The sequence below is a fragment of the Streptopelia decaocto genome (assembly GCF_964273445.1).
Source record: "Streptopelia decaocto genome assembly, chromosome: 22".
NCBI classification, from domain to species: Eukaryota; Metazoa; Chordata; class Aves; order Columbiformes; family Columbidae; genus Streptopelia; species Streptopelia decaocto.
Window position 1 is genome coordinate 4,131,021 of NC_138677.1, and position 18,346 is coordinate 4,149,366.

The 18,346-nt window shown below is 52.4% G+C and overlaps 2 protein-coding genes across 2 annotated transcripts; both read left to right on the forward strand.

Moving 5' to 3' along the window:
* Positions 1 to 378: 378 nt before the first annotated feature.
* On the forward strand, positions 379 to 2,872 carry HOXB2 (homeobox B2). The gene is made up of 2 exons (XM_082070840.1): positions 379 to 766; positions 1,812 to 2,872. The coding sequence occupies exons 1-2, from the start codon at positions 382 to 384 to the stop codon at positions 2,411 to 2,413; spliced, it is 987 nt and encodes a 328-aa protein (XP_081926966.1). The 5' UTR covers positions 379 to 381; the 3' UTR covers positions 2,414 to 2,872.
* Positions 2,873 to 10,446: 7,574 nt separating this feature from the next.
* On the forward strand, positions 10,447 to 12,079 carry HOXB1 (homeobox B1; the record flags this gene model as incomplete). Its single annotated transcript, XM_082070852.1, has 2 exons — positions 10,447 to 11,044; positions 11,754 to 12,079. The coding sequence occupies 2 exons, from the start codon at positions 10,447 to 10,449 to the stop codon at positions 12,077 to 12,079; spliced, it is 924 nt and encodes a 307-aa protein (XP_081926978.1).
* Positions 12,080 to 18,346: the final 6,267 nt, after the last annotated feature.

The window sequence follows — 18,346 nt, forward strand, 5'->3', positions numbered from 1 at the left end:
CAGGCAGCAGCTCCCTGCCCAGCGGAGGAAGGGTGGCGGGGCTGGGGGAGGCTTTTCTGGGGATCTTCTCTCGCCGTTTTTTTTTTTCCTTTTAAATAAATTAAATAAAATAATGCTTTCTGTTTGCCACCAGGCCCCGCCTGCCATTGGCCAGGGCTGGCCACGTGACCAGGAATTGGCTGCAATTTCGCCCCAGTCTCGAGTTTAATAGAGCAAGGTCCCCATACGCCTGTATTATCAGCAATATAACAATTATAAAAAGCCCGAGAACCATCATCATCACTGCCATAAAAACTGAGGCCCTAAGATTTCTTTCCCTCTCCCCATCCTCCTCCCTCTCCCCCCCCTCCCGCTTTTTAAACCCTGGGCCCTGGAAAAGCCATGAATTTTGAATTTGAGAGGGAGATCGGGTTTATAAATAGCCAGCCTTCGCTCGCAGAGTGCCTGACGTCTCTTCCCGCTGTCCTGGAGACATTTCAAACTTCATCAATCAAGGACTCGACATTAATTCCTCCTCCTTTTGAGCAAACCGTCCTCAGCCTGAATCCTTGTTCCAGCAGCCAAGCAAGACCGAGGAGCCAAAAAAGAGCATCCCATGGCCTGTTCCAGCTGCAGCCTCGGCCCCCGGCACAGCCCGGCCCCTTGGCCGCGGAATTCCCCTGGATGAAAGAGAAGAAATCCTCCAAGAAAGGTGCCCAGGCTCCATCCTCCTCTTCCCCCCCATCATCTTCCTCGGTGCCGGTCCCTGCCGCAGGATCTCCTGCAGGTTCGTATAATGGGGGGGTGAGGGGGTGTTTGCTGAAATCGGAGAGAAGCCGAATAATAAACAATTCCCGGCCCAGAGCAGCCCTACCCCAGCCGCCCCCCCTCCCCAACAGACTTTACCCCGCACCTCCCCCGAAACTGTGTCACGCAATAAAATACAGCGCAGCAATGCACACAGATGGGGAAGGGAGGTGTCTCCTGCCCCCACCCCCCCCCCCATCCCAATAGAAGATAAAATTCCTGTAACTCCTGCGAAAGCGAAGAGGGAGAAGGGGCCGTGGGAGCCGGGCTGTGGGTTCCACGGGGGAACCTCGAGGAGCTTGACTTTCCCTCCCAGCCCAGAATTTTCCCTATTTTTACAGCCTACAGGGGAAAAATAAAGACGGGTGGGTAACGGGGAGGCCGCTGCCAGCAGGATGGGGAGCGGAAAGAGCGAGAGCCGGACTCTGAGCGTCCAGCACCGTGGGGAGAGCCAGCTCCCCACTGCAAAATAAAATACACCCCCCAGCCCCTCGATAAAGCAGCAGCCTCTCCCCTGCAGCTCAGCAGCCTTGCCCAGGGACCCTCATCCCCCGGGACAAAACGTTGAAGGCACAATTCACTGTTTCGGTATTTTAACGGCACCGTTCAGGTAAATGCTCGGGCAGGAGAAGGGCGGACACCGGAGCTCATTGGCCGGATAATACAGGAATAATGAAATCAAAGCACCGCCGTGTTCGTCCCTCAGCTACTGGGGAAAGAAAAAAATAAATAGAAAAAGCGCAATGGGTCGAAATTCCCTTTATCCGAGAAGGTGGCAGAGAGGGAAGGTCTCTAAACGGAAAGGCCAGGGAGCAAAATCCTTTCTCCTTCTCGGCGCAAGGGGACCGGAGTGATTTCCAACCCTTTTCCACAGTGGGAAGGGTTTAATTAAACATTTATTTTCTCCCGTACGGCTCCCCCCGCTCCCATGCTCTGCCTTGCCCGCAACAGGGAGGGGACGGATCCAGACCCTCCGTTGCCCCCGCTCCCTCTCTTTGCAACGTGCTGTTTTCTCTGTGTTTAAGACACCCAGGGGCTGGCAGACACCAGCGGCTCCAGGAGGCTCCGGACCGCGTACACCAACACGCAGCTGCTGGAGCTGGAGAAGGAATTTCACTTCAACAAATACCTCTGCAGGCCCCGGCGGGTGGAGATCGCGGCTCTGCTCGACCTCACCGAGCGGCAAGTCAAGGTCTGGTTCCAGAACCGCCGCATGAAGCACAAGAGGCAAACCCAGTACAAAGAACCCCCCGACGGGGATCTCGCCTACCCCGGCCTGGAGGAGGGCAGCGACCCCGCGGAGGAGGCGGAGGGGAGCCCGGCGGCCGGGCCGGGCCCGGAGCCCCGCGCTTTCCCCCGCACCGAGGAGCCGGGCAGCGAGCGGGCGGCCGGGGGGGAGCCCAGCGCTAGCGGCCCCTCGGCCCGGGGCTGCCCCGAGAGCCAGGACTCGCCTTTGTTACCAGAGCTGAGCATCTTCTCGGCAGAGTCCTGCCTGCAGCTCTCGGAGGGGCTTTCCCCAGTCCTGCAGGGCTCCCTGGACAGCCCCGTCCACTTCTCCGAGGAAGACCTGGACTTCTTTACAAGCGCACTTTGTACTATAGATTTGCAACATTTCCATTTTCAGTAGCCACCCCCGCTCCCCGCCCGCTCGCCGTTTCTGCCCCTTCTTGAGCCACTGCCAGGTCGCCCCAATCTTCCGCCAGAGGTGGGGTCACCCCCCAAAATAACCCCAAGCCATCTCTCATTAATCACCGGCCCCCGCCCCCCGAACATTTTCTTTTAAATCTTTTCACATTGTGGGACGAGAATCAGCTTCCCAGTGTTTATTCTAAAAGTCTCACATGAAAAATCAGCCCGATTTTTTTTGCTAAATGCAGGTATTTAATGATAGGTTTATTTTTTCTTATTTATTTTAACGAAAGCACCCGATGGTTCTCACGCACATCAGAGATGTCAGCCCTCCAGAGAAAACATTTGTAAATCCTTCAAACGACTATCTCAGGAATCAGAACGAGACGTTTAGATTTCTTAATAAAATGAAATAATAACAAAAAACAACAGGGGAATTTACCTTCCTCTTTTTAAGTTTTAGATGTAGACTATTTATTCAAATCCTTTAATAGTAAATGGGAAATTATTTATTGTACATTATTTTCATAGAGTAAATAAATGTATTTATAAAACCAAGAAACGTGTGTTCCTACATATTTAATTCAAAAATGTGCTTTTTTTTTTTTTTTTTCCTAAATCATTTGCCCTTCTCTTTCGTGCTTTGCAGTGATGATCTCCTAATAATCTCCTCGTGTGCACTGAGAAAGGAGACAAAAGAAATTGCTCCCAACTAACATTTCAAGAGGCTTCGGGAGCCAGAAATATTTGCTTTATTGAGTTCTGTCTGTTTTTTCCTTGAGCTCGGTTTTTATTTATTGTATTTTTTACTAAATCAAAGCAGGACATTTGTTTCTAATTTTAACATTCGCCGTTATATTTGGGTAACTCAAAAAGCAATCCCTGCTAGCAGGCAATGGCCGGCTGGAGGGATGGCAAAGGACACAAAGGCAGCGCTGGGGCCGCGCCTGCTCCGCGGAGCCCCCGCACATTCCGCGGCCGGTCTGGGGGCGGCGGGGCCGTTCACCCCCCAGCCAGCTCTGCTTCTTCAGCCCACTCCTCCTCCTCTCCTCTCTTGGAGTAGAAAATAGAGACGTGCCATAGCGCGGTTCTTGGTATTTTAAACGTTCCAGACTACAACAACAACCAAAAAAAAAAAGGCAGAAAGGGAGGATTCGATGTAAGTAGAAAAAAATCCACCCTGGGAGCGTTGTGCGTGCCGGCACTTTGGTCAACAAATAAAAGCTGCACAGGGAAGAGGGCTGAGAGCTCAGGCCGAGGGGCCTTTCTTTCTTTTTTCCTTGCCCCTTTTTCAGCAGTACAAACCACAACCTCCCCGGCCTTATAAATCCACGATCTCCTTCTTTCCACGGCCGTTTGTGCTGCTCCGTCCCGCTCGCCGATCCCTTTCCCAAAGCTTTCTCGCAACATGTAATTTTAAATACAAAACTCATATATCAGGGAGGGTGAGGCAGAGGGGGTGGGGAGGCTTACGAATGAAAAGGGGTCAGCGCAGAAATCAATCGCGGTGACACCCAAAATAAATCATATTACGTCTTTGCTAAGTCATTGGTGTTTCCTCAGACACGGCAGAAATTCGGTGGGCGTTCGAGCGGGGTTTGTGCGAAAAGGACCGCGGGCCGGAGGAGCCGGGGGGGGGGCGTGGGGCAGGGGGCGAGCGGCGGGGCCGGGGGGGTGACACACCCGCGGAGGCGGCCTTAAAATGGTGCGGGGAGCCGCGGAGAGGAGCGGAGCAGCCATGGCCGGCGGCGCGGCCACCAGCCCCGTTCTCCGGGCTGCGGGCGGGGAAGGCGCTGCCGCGGGGAGCGGAGCCGAGCCCGCTGGGGCCCCCGGCTCCCCCCGCACAGATCTGGGCCCTTGTCCGGGTTGCTCGGTGCCTGGAGCTCGCCTGGGTGGTGACATCCTCCCCCTCCAGCCCGGAGTCCCCGGGGAAAGCGTGGAGTCCGGGAAGCTTCGCTTGGTCGGCCGATATTCTATTTCGGATTAAAAGCATCGGAGCCGGGCTTGCTTTCTACTCTGGGCTGTAAAATGAAATAAAATGAAACCGAGAAAGCCCTCGACAGATGTTTTCGAAATTGCTGTTCGAAGATCTGGATTATCTCTTCTGCTGTAACAAAGAGGAGGTTGATTTTACGGCTACCTTTGTATTTTTAACAATATTGCCAGCGTCTTTCCCTACCAAATGAGCAGACGTTTCAGACCTCGCTCCGAGAAGGAGTAGGTTTATATTGAAAATCGAAGTAGCTTGCAATTAAAGTATGCAAGGGAACGTTACTTAACACCTTCCCACAACTAGAAGGCAGCGCCCAGTGCACAGTCTGCAGGCGAGTTGCCTTCGCATCCCAGGCTGGGAGTCCGCATCACCCCCCGCATCTCACCGATTCCTCTCCGCTCTCGAAGTCCCATGCGGGGGGGTTGGAAAAAAAAAAGCCCAGACACAGCCCAAGTACCACAGAAGGCTATTCATTATCTTTAAGTTTATTTAATATCTCCAGCTTCTGGAACATACTCAGCGGCAGAGTTGGCACTGCCAGACGTTGTCTATCAAAGAGCCATTTGTTCCAGTGTTTTACATATTTTCCCTCTCGCCTCCTCCCCCTCGCAATCTTGAATACAGGCTTGGTGGGGGACGGCGGGAGCAGGGGATCAGATGGTCGGGAATGGCCCACGCCAACAGCCCCGAGTGTCGCCGGGCGGGCCGGGCTGGGGTGGCCGGCGACACTCGGGGCTCTTGGTGTGGGTGGCTCAGCCCTTCCCGGTCCCCTTTTGCCTCTGTTCCACTGCAAAATACGTGCATATAGACATATATCTCTCCGCAAATCGATTCTTTGCAACGGATTTCCACAAACACACACGCCTTTTCCGTGGGGAAGGGAGGAGGGGAAGGGGAGGGGACAAGAGGGACATCGTCTCCTGTAAGGTCCCCCTCTCTGCATGGGACACATGAAGGAGGCAGCGGGGGGTGGGACGGAGACGGGGAAGGGGTTTCCACGAACCCCCCAAAGTAAACCCTGACACCTTATCAATAGAAATCTCTAACAAGGGCCCTTCTGCAGATTATAATGACTTCTCCAAGTTGCTGCAGGTCTAGAAAGCATGCCAGTCACAGCCACAGATCAATTCTACACCCACGGAAAGTGACTTAATAAATGGAACCTCGCCAGTTATTATCCTTGCTAACAGCAGGCCCCTTCTTATTTGTCCTAATTAGCAAGACTGAAATGTCGGAGGAAAGAAGGGGAATATTCAATAAAATCTAAATTATTGAATGACTGTAAGATTTTGCCATTAGTTCAGCCATTCTTTACCTTCTTCAAAATGTCAAACAAATGGGGAATGCATATTTGCAACCCTGCCCTTCTGTTCTGTGCAACTGGAGGGCATATATTAAGCATATTAAACGTATTCAGCTCTTGATCGTTGTCAAAACACTGCAATTGCCTCACGATTATTAACCTAGAAATATGCAAATGAGATACGTTCGCACGTGTTGTAGGGATGCTAAAGTAATATTTATCTTGTGCTGATCTAGTCTGGGGATGTGTTTGCTAAAGAGCTACTCGAAGCCCTGAAGATGTTGACCCAACCCCTTGGAGCCATGGGAAGGCTCAAGGCGGAAAAGCTTCTGGGAAGGAAACGCGGGTGAAACAGCGAGGCAGGAGTTGAACTTTAGAGGTGTGAGGTGGGAAGAGTTAATTCACCTGAGGAACCATCCCTACTTTCCTCCCGACTCCGGCTCTCCGGGAATATCCCTCCGGGGAGTGTTTTCCCAGCTGAGCTGAACATCCTTCCCCAGTCCTGTGCGGCTGAGGGACGCTCCCAAGTCTCCAGGACCACCGAAGGAAGGGGCTGCCAGAGGGAACCACCTTCTGCTCGCCATGCTGGCACCTCCCACAGCGATCCCAGCTTTGCCGGTTGGGTTTTCCCGGAGCTGTCCGAGGCCGGCCCTGAGCGCAGAGCCAGCCGGGCCCGGGCGAGGGTCCCCGGGGCGGGCAGGGACCGCCCGGAGCGGGCCTGCGCCGGGATGAAGAGCCCATCGGGTCCTCCCCGCTGTGCACAGAAGCAGTAGATACAGACCTGTCCTGTGCTCTCACCGAGGTGAAAGGCTTAAATGAATCTCATTAGAGGAGACCCGGCTTACAGACACACCTCTGCCTTGGGGACCACATAGAAATAGCCGATGCCACTCACAAGAAAACACGACAGGTTCCCCAGAGCCCGCGGAGGGAGAATGGGATCTTTTGGCGCAGGAGGAGATGGGATGTGAAGGGTTTGTGTCACCCTGAAAAGGAAAAATATCGAGAGAGGCATTTCCCACCCAAATCTTCCACTCCAAGTGTTGGTCAAGAGCCCAAGAACACAAACCGTGTCCCTCTCCCTGGCTGAGAAGGCTCCCACCCCTCCGGGGGACACTGACCACCCGTACCCGGCCAGGTTCCGCCCCGAGGATTAGTGCACTTTATCTTAATTGCCTCGTATTTATTGCGCAGCTCGGAGGTAGCTCGCTGCTTGCGACTCGTTCAGAGAATTCCTTCTGCGTTTCTTTAGACTCCCAAACTCTAAAGCATATTTTCCATATAGTATTTTATTTTCCCTCTTCAGTTTTCGGCCCCAAATATATCTCAGCAGGCTATGACTTAACCAAGACACATGCCGGGGCTATAAATGTCTCTGACAAATCCTAGGGACAAGTCCTTTTTTGTGATAACGAAGTCCGCAGCCAAACACGCACCCCAAGCGTCAGTAGCCCTTCTTATAAATCACCTCGCCAGGAGCCAGAAGTGACATTTCTTACACACAACACAAACTTTCTCCGCAGAGAGTTATATTTAACTCTGAAACGAAGCATCCGAAAACTCCGAGCACTCTGGAGCCTTTGGAAATGCCTCAGTCCTTCTGCGTCGCCTGCACCGAAAACTCCTCGGGTCAGGATACTCGCAAGAGGTGTTCCCAGAAGGGCCCTGTCCTACATGCCAGGGCCAACAAACCATCTCTTAGGGAAGGACTAAACCTCCCCTCGCTCCCCGCACAGGCTGCTCAGCCCCGGCTTTGGTGGAACCGCTTTATGCCGCTAAAAGGGAGAAACTGCTCTCAAGAAAAGGTTGATTTTAATAAGATGTCTTGGAACAAAAGGCGTGGTTTTCCCCAGGGGATCAAAAAGCCCCATTTTGCTGATTTAGTGGTGAGGGGTGGGGGTGTGTTTTCACCGATGAGTGGCCTCAGATTCTGTGACATCGTGTCCCTCGGGGTGGACGGAGGGGCCAAGGGCACGGGGTGCCTTTGGGGGACATGACGGGTCCCCCGCCACCAAGAGCTCCGCGGAAAAACCATCTTACGCTGGTGCTGAGCCCCTGGTTTCTTGCCTGCTCATCGAATAGAGCCTGTGCCTTGGCGTGGTGGCTCCTGAGGAGCTTCAGGCCCGCATCAGGTGTCGGGAGGAGGGAGCAGTTTCTTTTCCCAGGAATCAAAGAGCTAAAAATCCCCACTCATCCTCTATCTCCATGTATCTCCAGATATTTTATTTTAATCCTGTTGAGTGAAAGAGAGCAGCAGCCACCAAAAAGTGTTGTCTGTGGTTTAGGGGGTCGGAATAATTACGGTTTCCTTCAATACCTAAGTGAAAATCGAGTAATAAATATAACGAAAGGCTAAGCAACTGTTTGTCGGCTATGTAGGACAGAGCTCTGATAATTTGCGAATCTTCACCGATACTTTTTGTTTGACCACCTTCCCTCTCTCAACCTCCCATAAAGGAGGCTTTTAAGAAATAAATGTGTAAGTGATCGAATGAGGTTCACCCGATACTTGGTTGTTAACAACAACCTGTCCCACTCCCCCAGCTCACCCGTATCTCTGCTTTGGCCCAAAGCCGGGCCTGGGGGGGCTCCCAGGACTGCCCTTCACCCCTGCTCGGGCCGGGCTGTTTGCTGCTTTTAATGCCTCAAATTTTGATTCTCTCCCATTCGATTTTCTCATCAACCAAAGAAACTCTGCGCTTTCACCCCAGAGCCGCCTCAGGTCTAAACTTTGGTTTAACTTTCACGGGGATGAGATGGATAGCAAAAGTTTTTCCTCCCTAACTCGGCAGCAGAGAGCTCCCGGAGCCAGTTCTGGAACTCCACAAGACAGCTCCATTTTAATGACATAAAGCATCCCCTTAATGTAACAGTGGAGTGAGATCATGGTGGAAAATTATCAGACAATATGAAACAATTGATTCAAGGACGAAATAAACATCTATCCTTTTCTTTTTTCATTTTACACCCATAAATCATCTATTGTAAGCATCGTTTAAATATAATACATCCAATTTAAACACGAATGCAACATAATACAAAAAGCACTCCTGGAATCAAATTAGAAAGCGATTTCTTTTGCAAGGGGAATGACATGAGAGTTGCTTTGAATCTTTATAATCACTTTCGGTTGTTTTATGCAAAAAAGGAGGGAGCGAGTTTCAGAGAACATTTGTAACCTAAACTATTTCTTATTGAATATCTCAGTATCAGCAAAGTGGGCAGAATAAATGAATAAATAGGCACGCGTCTCTGGAAATCGTTTTCTCCTTATTCTTTTTATTGAAGGACGAGAATTGCATGTGGCTAAAACTCACGTTTTCCCGGGGGAATTTAAGGGAGGGAGAAGGTTGGTGCCATCGCTGCCTGTGTCGCAGTTTCTTAACAAATGTCGCTCCAACGTGTTGCATCAGCCAAACCTACCAACTAAAGGAGGTGTTTATGCCTTTCAAAGTGAACTTTTGGCCTAGGGGGGAAAAGAAAGAGCCCTCCTGGTTCTTCTTAGAGGCTGAACAACCAGTAAATATCCTGACAAGTAACAAATGACTGTGGGCGTCATATTGTTGGGTGCTCTTGTCTTCCTTCTGCTAACAAGTAAATAAATGTTGCCTACCTATGTTTCCATTCTGTGAGCAGTGGAGTGGCTGTGCTGAACTCAGGGTCTTTCCACCTACTCATCAGCTGGACTCTGCTCCAGCCTGACCACAGATTCAGGGGAAACATCAAACCAGGTTCGCCATAGAAAAGCAGGGCTCAAAGTTCCAGCATTGCTTAAAGCCCTTCAGACTTGCCCTGTTTTCAGTGGTAAATGTGCAGATAGGTGTGTGCAGGGGAGAAAGATGGACAGAGAGATATATAGGTGGACACATGGATTATTTTTCGTTCCGTTCCTCCAACTGCTAAGCTGGGCATGGTATTTCTCCAACAAAAGACATTCTGTCTTCCTAACTTTATTTCATTGCCTCATTAGAATATTGATTTAATTACGGTGCTTTTACCCACACTGGCCCTAGGCACAAAGCCCGTGCGGCAAAATTAAAACACATAGAGTGTATTTTTTTTAGGAGCTTTTATGCGACGGCTCAGCCCAGAAAACACCAAACATGTTCAAGCCATTTGCTAGGGAAAAGTTTCGAAACGAAGGGAAGAGCATCCTTTTGTGGTTCGGGAGAAGCGCAGTCAGACCTCCCCACCACTTCCCTCCGTATCCCTTTTTGTCACATGGAGCTGGAGCTGGGGCTGGGGAAAATCTTATTTTTAAGTTGGGACGAGGGGAAGTTCTGCTGAAATCGGCTAAACGCATAACTTGGAGGCCTTTTTAGCACTTAAAACAGTCGTGGATAATTCTAATTCTTCCCCCGGCCCCTCTTGCCCCCACCTCCCCGCACCCCACCTCCCTCTTCTCTTTTAAAGTCTTTGAGGAAAGATTTTGACGTATTCGTGTTGTTATCAGATTGATGGGCAGGGTTTGATTGAAACCCCTTTGTCATGCAAATGTCAGGGCCTTGATGGATGAGCTCCGAGATGTGACAAACTTCAGGAGCCCCTCGCTCATTGGGCTGGGGCCGGACCACGTGCCCGCCCCCCCGGTCCCCCCCGGCCCCGCCGAAGGCTGCGGGGTTCGAGGGCCAGCGATGCATGGAAGGAAGTTTTACAGCTTTGACATACTATCTAAAGGTTGTAGGGCAGGCGGAATCCCCCCCAAAACAGGCTGACCCTCCTCCATCAGTGGCAGATGGACAATACGAGGATGAACTCCTTCTTGGAGTATGCAATTTGTAACCGTGGGACGGGCGCCTACCACCATTTAGAGCAAAGCTCCCCTTCCTTCCCCTCTTGCTCAGGTAGCCCCGCCAGTGACACTTTTAACGGGGACGGGCGCTTTGGCGTGGGGGGGAGCGCGGCCGCCCCTCTGCCCCAGCCGAACCCCGGCTGTCCCCCGCCCTCCGCCGGCCGCCCCGGCCCCTTCGCGGCCGCTGCCCCCGCCGTCGGGTACCCGGCCCAGACCTGCAGCCCCAGCTACGGGCACCCGCAGCTGTACCTCGGGCAGCAGGACGCGGATGGGCTGTACTTCCCAGCGGCCGGGTACTCGGCCAGCGCGGGCTCCAGCCTCAGCTCCCTGGCAGAGAGTTACTGCGGGCCGGTGGCCGCTGGCCAGTACCAGCAGCAGCACCTTTACGGGCAGGAACAGCCCAGCTACTTGCCCGGCGTTTACAGCAACCTCTCGCCTTCTTTAAACGAGGACAAAGAGCCTGCGTGCCCCTCCGAGCCGGGCCCCAACGCCACGCAGACCTTCGACTGGATGAAAGTGAAGAGGAACCCACCCAAGACAGGTGAGTTTGGGGAGCTCAGAGCTGGGCGAGGATGGGCCGCAGTCGGGGAGAAGGGCGGTGGGACAGCTCCTCAGCCCTGCAAGAAGAAGTTGCCTTCCCCGGGGTTGGTACCCAAGGTAACTGGGCTCATCTTCCAGGGGACCACGGATTTGGTTTGCCTTTTTTTTTTTTTTCTCGGCGGAAAAGGCAGCTAGAGATTTTCCAAACACATCTAATGGAGGGTCCCTGAGCTCAGTTTCCCGCAGGCCGAATGTGATTTAAGTCCAGCTCAGAATAGGAAGCGCTCCAAGCTTCCTGCTTCTTCCACATTCGTGGCTTCCATCTCTCCCATTGTTCAACTTCCTTCTCCACAATCTTCCTTAAATCACAGTCTTCCCTCCTCCCCCCATCATCACCCTCCCCTTCCACTACTTCCCACGCACGTTCAAGTTTCATGGCAGTTTGCAGGGAACTGGGAGGGAATGGTTGCAAGACAAGGGGTCAGCCCTGCAGAGCCCGGGGAGCTCTGTCCCTCCAGCTTGGATCCCTGGGCTGGGAAGCCAGGAGTAGCTGAGGATCGGGGGAACATGGAGCTCCGGGCGGTGGGGGGACCAAACGCCCAGGAGAGGAGGGGAGCGGGGGGAAATCCCGCACTCACAGCCCGCCCTTCCCAGCCAGGGAATTAATTGCTCTGGCTGCTTCTGCCCTCTTGGTGTTTGCTTCTTAACAGCCAAAGTGTCGGAGTACGGACTGCTGGGCCAGCCCAACACCATCCGCACCAACTTCACCACCAAGCAGCTGACGGAGCTGGAGAAGGAGTTTCACTTTAACAAGTACCTGACCCGGGCCCGAAGGGTGGAAATCGCCGCTACTCTAGAGCTCAACGAAACCCAGGTCAAGATCTGGTTCCAGAACAGGCGAATGAAGCAGAAGAAGAGGGAAAAAGAAGGTCTTGCCCCGGCTGCTGCCTCCAGGGCTGCGAAGGAAGCAAGTGAAGCCTCAGATCAATCCAACTGCACCTCACCTGAGGCCTCCCCCAGCTCCGTGTCCTCCTGAGCCGTGTCCCCCGGGACACAGGACCAGCTGCTCCCTGCACACCCGGCAGACACACACACGGACGCGCGAGGTCACGCAGCCTCCACGCTGTCCCTTTGGCCGTCTCAAAACGTGTGATACCAATTCCCCCACTTGCATTTCTCTCTCTTAATTTATAGACCCTCTGTCAAACACTGGACTCCAAAGGAGCAGCCGTGTCCTCGTACATCCTTAGCAATAGGCGTTTGGCTCAGGGACGTTTCTCCCTCTCCTTTCTCCCTCCCTTACAGGAACTGCACTTTCAACTACAGAAACTTTAAAACGAATTTAGTTTTCTCCCGTGTTCAAAATGTGCACAACGACTTTTGCCCGCAAGAATCCTGCGTTTCATGTGTTTTTCTTCCCTGCGAGACTGTAAAAAAGTTTGGGGCTTTTTTTTGCGGTTTCGCTTTTGTTTACTGTATGTATATTTTGGAATGAGATTTCAGGTGCCCAAGATGCTCAAGGCCTCTGCAAAGACCCAAACACCCAGAAAAAAAGAAAAAGCAAAAAAAAAAAAAGCAACTCCTCCCTTACCATTTTGCACTATTATTGCTGTACAGGGTTTTCTACGCGCTCTGCGCCAATGGCTGTTCCCGACCCGAGGAGGAGGGTTGTGCTCGTAGAGCAAAGGAGATGAGGCGCAGCTGAGCTGGGGTGCTTTGGGGTGTGAGGGGGGGACAGGGCTGCGGGGGCGAGGGGCTGGGCTCCCCACCACTGCTGCACTGGCTGCTATTTATTGTACGTCTCGATAGCCTGAAGTCTTGGAGCGAAGTAGCACGGTTCCTGTGCCCCCACCCTCCGAGACTTATCGGAGCCCGATAAAAACATTATTTAACCATGGCTAATTTTTTTCCCTTCCTCGCGAGAAACTTTAGGGAAGAACGAAGTGAAAACCACGGCAAATTTTGTTAAAGATTGTTTTAAAGGGAAAAACGTCATCGAGAAAAACTAGCGGTTTCTTAATTGGAATCTCCTGTTTCCCCTCGAGTCCCTTCCCCGTGCTCTGTATCTCGAAATGAAACTACCTCAGCCTAATAAAGTTTACTTTTTTTCCACATGCAAGTTCTCTCGGCTCCAAGCGAAATAGAAATCTCTCCCGTCCAGGGAAACGCGCGATACGGGCCGGGGAGCCCGGCTGGGAAGGAGGAGGAGGAAGGAAAAGGTCTCCGGCTGCAGCCGAAGTTCCCAAACCAAACGCCCGATCCCGCTTCCTGCGGGTCCCCTGCGCCACCCCCCGTGGCAGGGGCAGCATCGGGCCCGCCGCTCGCCCCCGCACCGAGGGCGTTCAGAGCGAGCGGCCCGGGCGGGACCGGGGACATCACGGCGCTCCCCACGCGGGGCAGTTGCACAGAGCAACGAGGCCTGAGAACAGAAAACCATCATCACCCCCAGTGTAAGCGTCCCAGTACGGAAACATCTGCATTACTGAAGCAACAACATTAACTGGAACGGACTTGGGGTCCGGGCTGGGGGCAAAGCCAGTTTCTCATTTATACGGAACAGTTCTGTGAGGCTGATTCAACTAAAAACCAAAACGAAGCGTCAGTTTGGTTTCCTCCCTTCAGCTTCCCAAGGCGAGCCCTGAAAGGGTGTTTTCCACCAGTATAAGTAACACACGAGACCAGTTCGCGGGGGATGGAGCCGTCCTGGGGCCGGGCGGGGAGGGGGAGGCAGCGAGCCCCGGGTATAGCTCTGACCTTTTTACCTCGAAACGCCTCTGGGATTTCTAAACAAGTAAACAGAGGGGCTGCCAGGAGAAACTATTGTTCTGGCTTCGTCAAATTTGCAAACCTTTTCGGTGGGGGCGTGAGTGGGGTGAGGAATGAGCACAGTACCTGCTGCAACCGCGGCCGAGCCCGGCCCCCCGCCCCGCAGGGCTCCGGCTGGCCGGGGACACCGCATCGCTCTTTCCCGGAGACACAATCTTTCCCCATCTCATACACCTCTCTGGCTCGAAAGAAAAGATTTTTGAGTGTCCAATTAGCTCAGAGACAAGAAAAAAGAAAGAAGATGGAAAAGGTGAAAAGAGATTTTGTTACACTAGCGGTTTGCAAAGCATCAGGACAGAAAAAAACCCCAACACAGGCAGCCGGACTGACTTTAGAACCTGTTGGGTGTGAGTCAGCTTGGTTTAACCTGTTCGTTGAACCAGTGCGATTGAAGGTTTTGTTGAAGCCGTGTGATTTAAGCTGTCTCACTGCGCTCCAGAGAGCTCGTGGGTTCCCACGGAGCCGATGTTCGGCCCCGGCTGTGGCTCCGGCCCCCGCTGTCCCCTCCGCCCGCCGCAGGTGAGGCGGGCAGCCCGGGCCGGAGCCCGGAGAGCCGGCGGGAGCGGAAAGAACCGGACAAAAAGGAGGGGACTGATGTGTCAGTGTGTCGGGCACAACAAAGGCTCCCCGCTCCCATTTGAAACTCAAAGGGAGTCTCCGGAAGAGTCCGCAGAGACGGTGCCGATGCGCCCTTACATATGTAACCCCCTCCGGGCTCCCCCCCGGCCCGTTCCTCTGCCCCCCCCCGCTGCCAAGCCGTGTTTCTCTAAGGACGAGCAGCGCACACAGTTAATCTCTTTCCCCCGCGCTCTCCCTCCGAGTTTCTCACGCTCCCTTTTGTCTCCAGAGCCCGAAACCCACCGCTGTGCAGCAGGAGCCGGCGGGAGAGGCCACACCAGGACACCCGGGGCTGCGGGTCCCTCGGCCGGTGACAGATGTGAGGGGTGAGGGACACCCGTGTCCCCGCACCCCGAAACGCGGATAAAGAGCGGGCACCGGCCCTTCAGTACCCACACAGGCACCTATGGATCCACACGGGACACGGCCACACGTTCCTTCCCACCGTTCATTGGCGTGGACTGCACTGCAAGAGTCGAACAGGAGTTTGTAGAGCCTTAGCCCTATCGCCATAGTTGGGCTTTATCACAAATACGAGGTCTGGTCACAGTCCTTTGTTTGATATAAATGATACGCAACAACGTGGCTATTTATAACCCCGTCCCATATCTCCACGTGTGTCTGTCCGTGGATCCCTGATGTTGCATTTTTCATGAGCAGGAGGATTAGTCGAGTCCCCCTGTGCATTCACACACAAAGCCACGTCTTAATGGAGATTTATTCTTTTAATATCCCAAAGGAAGGGGAAATTCCCAGTTAAAGAAATGTAACCATGTAAATTCTGAATGGCGGTTGCCGTGTTGGAGCTGCTGTCCCTCTGTGGGCGCTGGGGGGGTGGAAGAAACGCCCGGGGTCCCTGTGTTGTGGCTCTGGACCCGGGGAGCACCCCTGGCGCTCCGGCCTGGCGCAGCAGCTCCTCCAGGGCCATCTGTTCCTTACCCCTTGGTGTGAGATGTTGCTCTTCTCCCTAAGCATTTGTTCTCACAATGTGAGGCCCTTTTGATCTCAGAAGAGGACATTCTATTAAAAAAACAAAAATAATAATGCCCTGAAAGCTTCCTTACTTTCAACTCCACTTTGCTGGCTGCTATTAACTCTACTCCTTGAGCTTCTTTGCACTGAAGGTGTGAAGCATTCCTGGGGGTCTCTGTCTGAGGACAAAATCTATTCTCAGTGAGTGTACTGTGGTTGGCTTGAGCCCCTAAAAGCCTTTGATGACTTGAAATGGAGGAGAAAAGGGGAGGAAGCCTTCAGGGTTTCTCCAAACTAGTTTGACACAGCAAGATTAGTCAGAGGCCACCTTTTCCCCAGCTCTCGACAAAAACAGAGTGGGACGAGGGTGAGACATTTCCACTACACAGCGAGGAGTCACAACTGAAACAGTTTGATCCATCTTCGGCAAGTGGCCCCAAGGCAGCAAGGTGCCCACGCACCTGCTTGCACGCTAACATTGCCAAGAGATTGATACACCCCAAATCAGGTAAACCAGGAGGCAGTTCCATGCCTGCGAAGTTTTCTCAACAGTTTGACATTAATACATTTTTAGGTGTCACTAAAATCCCTGGAGAACCGGTGGGAAGAGCTGCAGCTGTGGGAAGTGCTGGGTAAGAGCAGCAGCCCTCAGAATCCCACTGAGCGGGAGACCTTGCACACCCCCAGTCCTTCCCCATCCCTGGGGACTGGTTATACACAATGTATTTCACTTATATTTGTATTAAATGTGTAGAATATTTGTTTTTCAGGACTGATGCTGCATAGGTCACCTGGATTTAAGTCAGGGACCTTCGATCTGCTGTCTCATGTCTGACCCCAGCTATAACGCTCCTGGCTCATTGCACTCGAAGGGCCACCCCACGGTGCTGTCCCCTTGCTCACCCCTCTGCCCCTCAGCCATTCACTTCCACCAACACAGATATTTCAGCACCGATCGGCTTCAGGGTTGCTTTAGCCTCTCAGGCAGGTGAAATGAGGTCTGGGGCAAAGGGCTCGGGTGGAAGGAACAATTGCAGAAGTGAGTGTACAAAATGTTTCCTTGCTCTTTGGAGGCCTCACCTATCCTTTCAGTTTACACCGGTCTGACAGCTCCATTTCAATCCCAGCCTTCACATGGACTTGTTCAATATTTACTCAGGCTGATGGGTTTGCTCAGAACTTGCCTCCGTCAGCCTTGCTCTGTCGGGTTCCCTTCCCCTCGGGCCCAGGTTCACACAAAGTTCAGCCTGAAATGAATTCACCCAAAGATGGGCCCAGCTTGGCCTGAGGAGCAGAGCTGGGGTCAAGCCTGGGTCTCTGCACCCCAGCCAGCCCTGGCGAAGGGCAGCGCTCAGCGCTCCCGGCCAGGAGCCTGCTTTGAAAAATTATTTGGGGTTAAAAAAGAAAAAGCATTGGGCAGGGAGGACACAGCAAGAAAGGCAGGAGCTGCTTTTCAGTGCAAAGAGCACAGGTCAGCCCTTCCGGGAGGGTGGAGAGTTCACGGCCGTTTACTCTGCCCAGGGGGCCTGTGTGACAAGGTACAATCCTGCAAACTCGCTACTACCATCAAAACTGCGGCGGGGGGCAGAAAGTGATATATATCTTTATAAAATTATTAATATCAAGTATAAAATGCACACATATTAAATATTATAGAAATCGATATTTTTCTATAGAAAAGTATATCTGATGGCAAGGGATTAACACCTAAAATGAGCAGAATCAAGACCGATTTGTTTTTTGCCTAAAGCCATGACAGAGAAGATGGCTTTAGGTAACAGCAAACTGAAATCTGCCTCAGCAACAATAACAAAAGGGTTTTCTGAAAGCTTTTTGTCAGAAGAGCAAATCAAAATTTGACGCAAAACAGAAATATTGCAAAGACGCTTATTGCAAAACGTGTTCTCATTAAAAAGAAAGAAGACAGAACCACGAGGCAAGTCCAAAGTGGCTCCAAAGGAAATAAGACGGGGTTGATACCCAGGGCAGCTCTGGGGCTGACGCTGGGGGTGACTGAGGGAACACAGGGTGGTGGGGACGGTCGCAGGGACCTGAGATGACTCAGGGATACGGTGGGAGCTGAATCAGCCTCTGTCTGGGGCTCTGGGTCTCTGGTAAAGTGACTTTTGTTTTGGGCACCCGCTGTCTGTCTGGGGCTTGGCAAAAAGTCTGTGAGTCTGTGAGCCTACAGCCCTTCCACACAGGATTGCCGAACAACTGGGCGCCAAGTGTCCCTTAAAGTTAGACACGAGGAAGGCGAGCGCCATTTTAGTGGCCACAAAGCTAATCCGATGAGATTTAACGGATTTGTTAATGGCTATAAAATTTTGGAGGTTATCACAGTCCCTGTTGATTGAACAACCCGGCGAAACACAGGAATAAAAGAAAAAGGGGAGGGTAGGGAATCTCCCACGATTCTCCCCATCTTTCCCCCAGAATTTAGCTCAGTGGAAATATCACCTCGTGGAAATCTTACCTCACTCTGTCTTCATTTAATTTCTTCCTTCATCCATCAGCTCTGTCCGAACCATTTCCTTTGCATTGTGCTGTCCCAGTTCAGCAGTTGGTGCCAGGAGTCCCCAGTCGCTTTTTGTCCCACGTCTTTACGCACTTGTCACTTCAGCCAGGCAGGGGCTACGGGAGGGAAGAGCAAGAACCCAGCGTTACCGACAGCGAACAGCACCCACTCACTTCAGCCAGAGCAGCTGGCACTGCAGAAAGCGGCCAACTAAACCATCTCTTGTCTGGAAACCAAGTCTCTCTAACTTTCGCCAGGAGTTCAAAGAGTCCCTGTTCTTGCCAAGCTAAAAGATCAAAACCACCACCAAAAAGCCTTTTCCAAAGAATTTCCATAATTTAGGTGAGAACAATTTCCCTCAAACAAAAA

What these genes read in the sequence shown, in the direction of transcription:
- HOXB2 (XM_082070840.1), top strand. Translation starts at nt 382, where the DNA reads ATGAATTTTGAATTTGAGAGGGAGATCGGGTTTATAAATAGCCAGCCT. An exon ending in TGCCGCAGGATCTCCTGCAG is followed by an intron (nt 767 to 1,811) that starts GTTCGTATAATG and finishes TCTGTGTTTAAG; the next exon opens with ACACCCAGGGGCTGGCAGAC.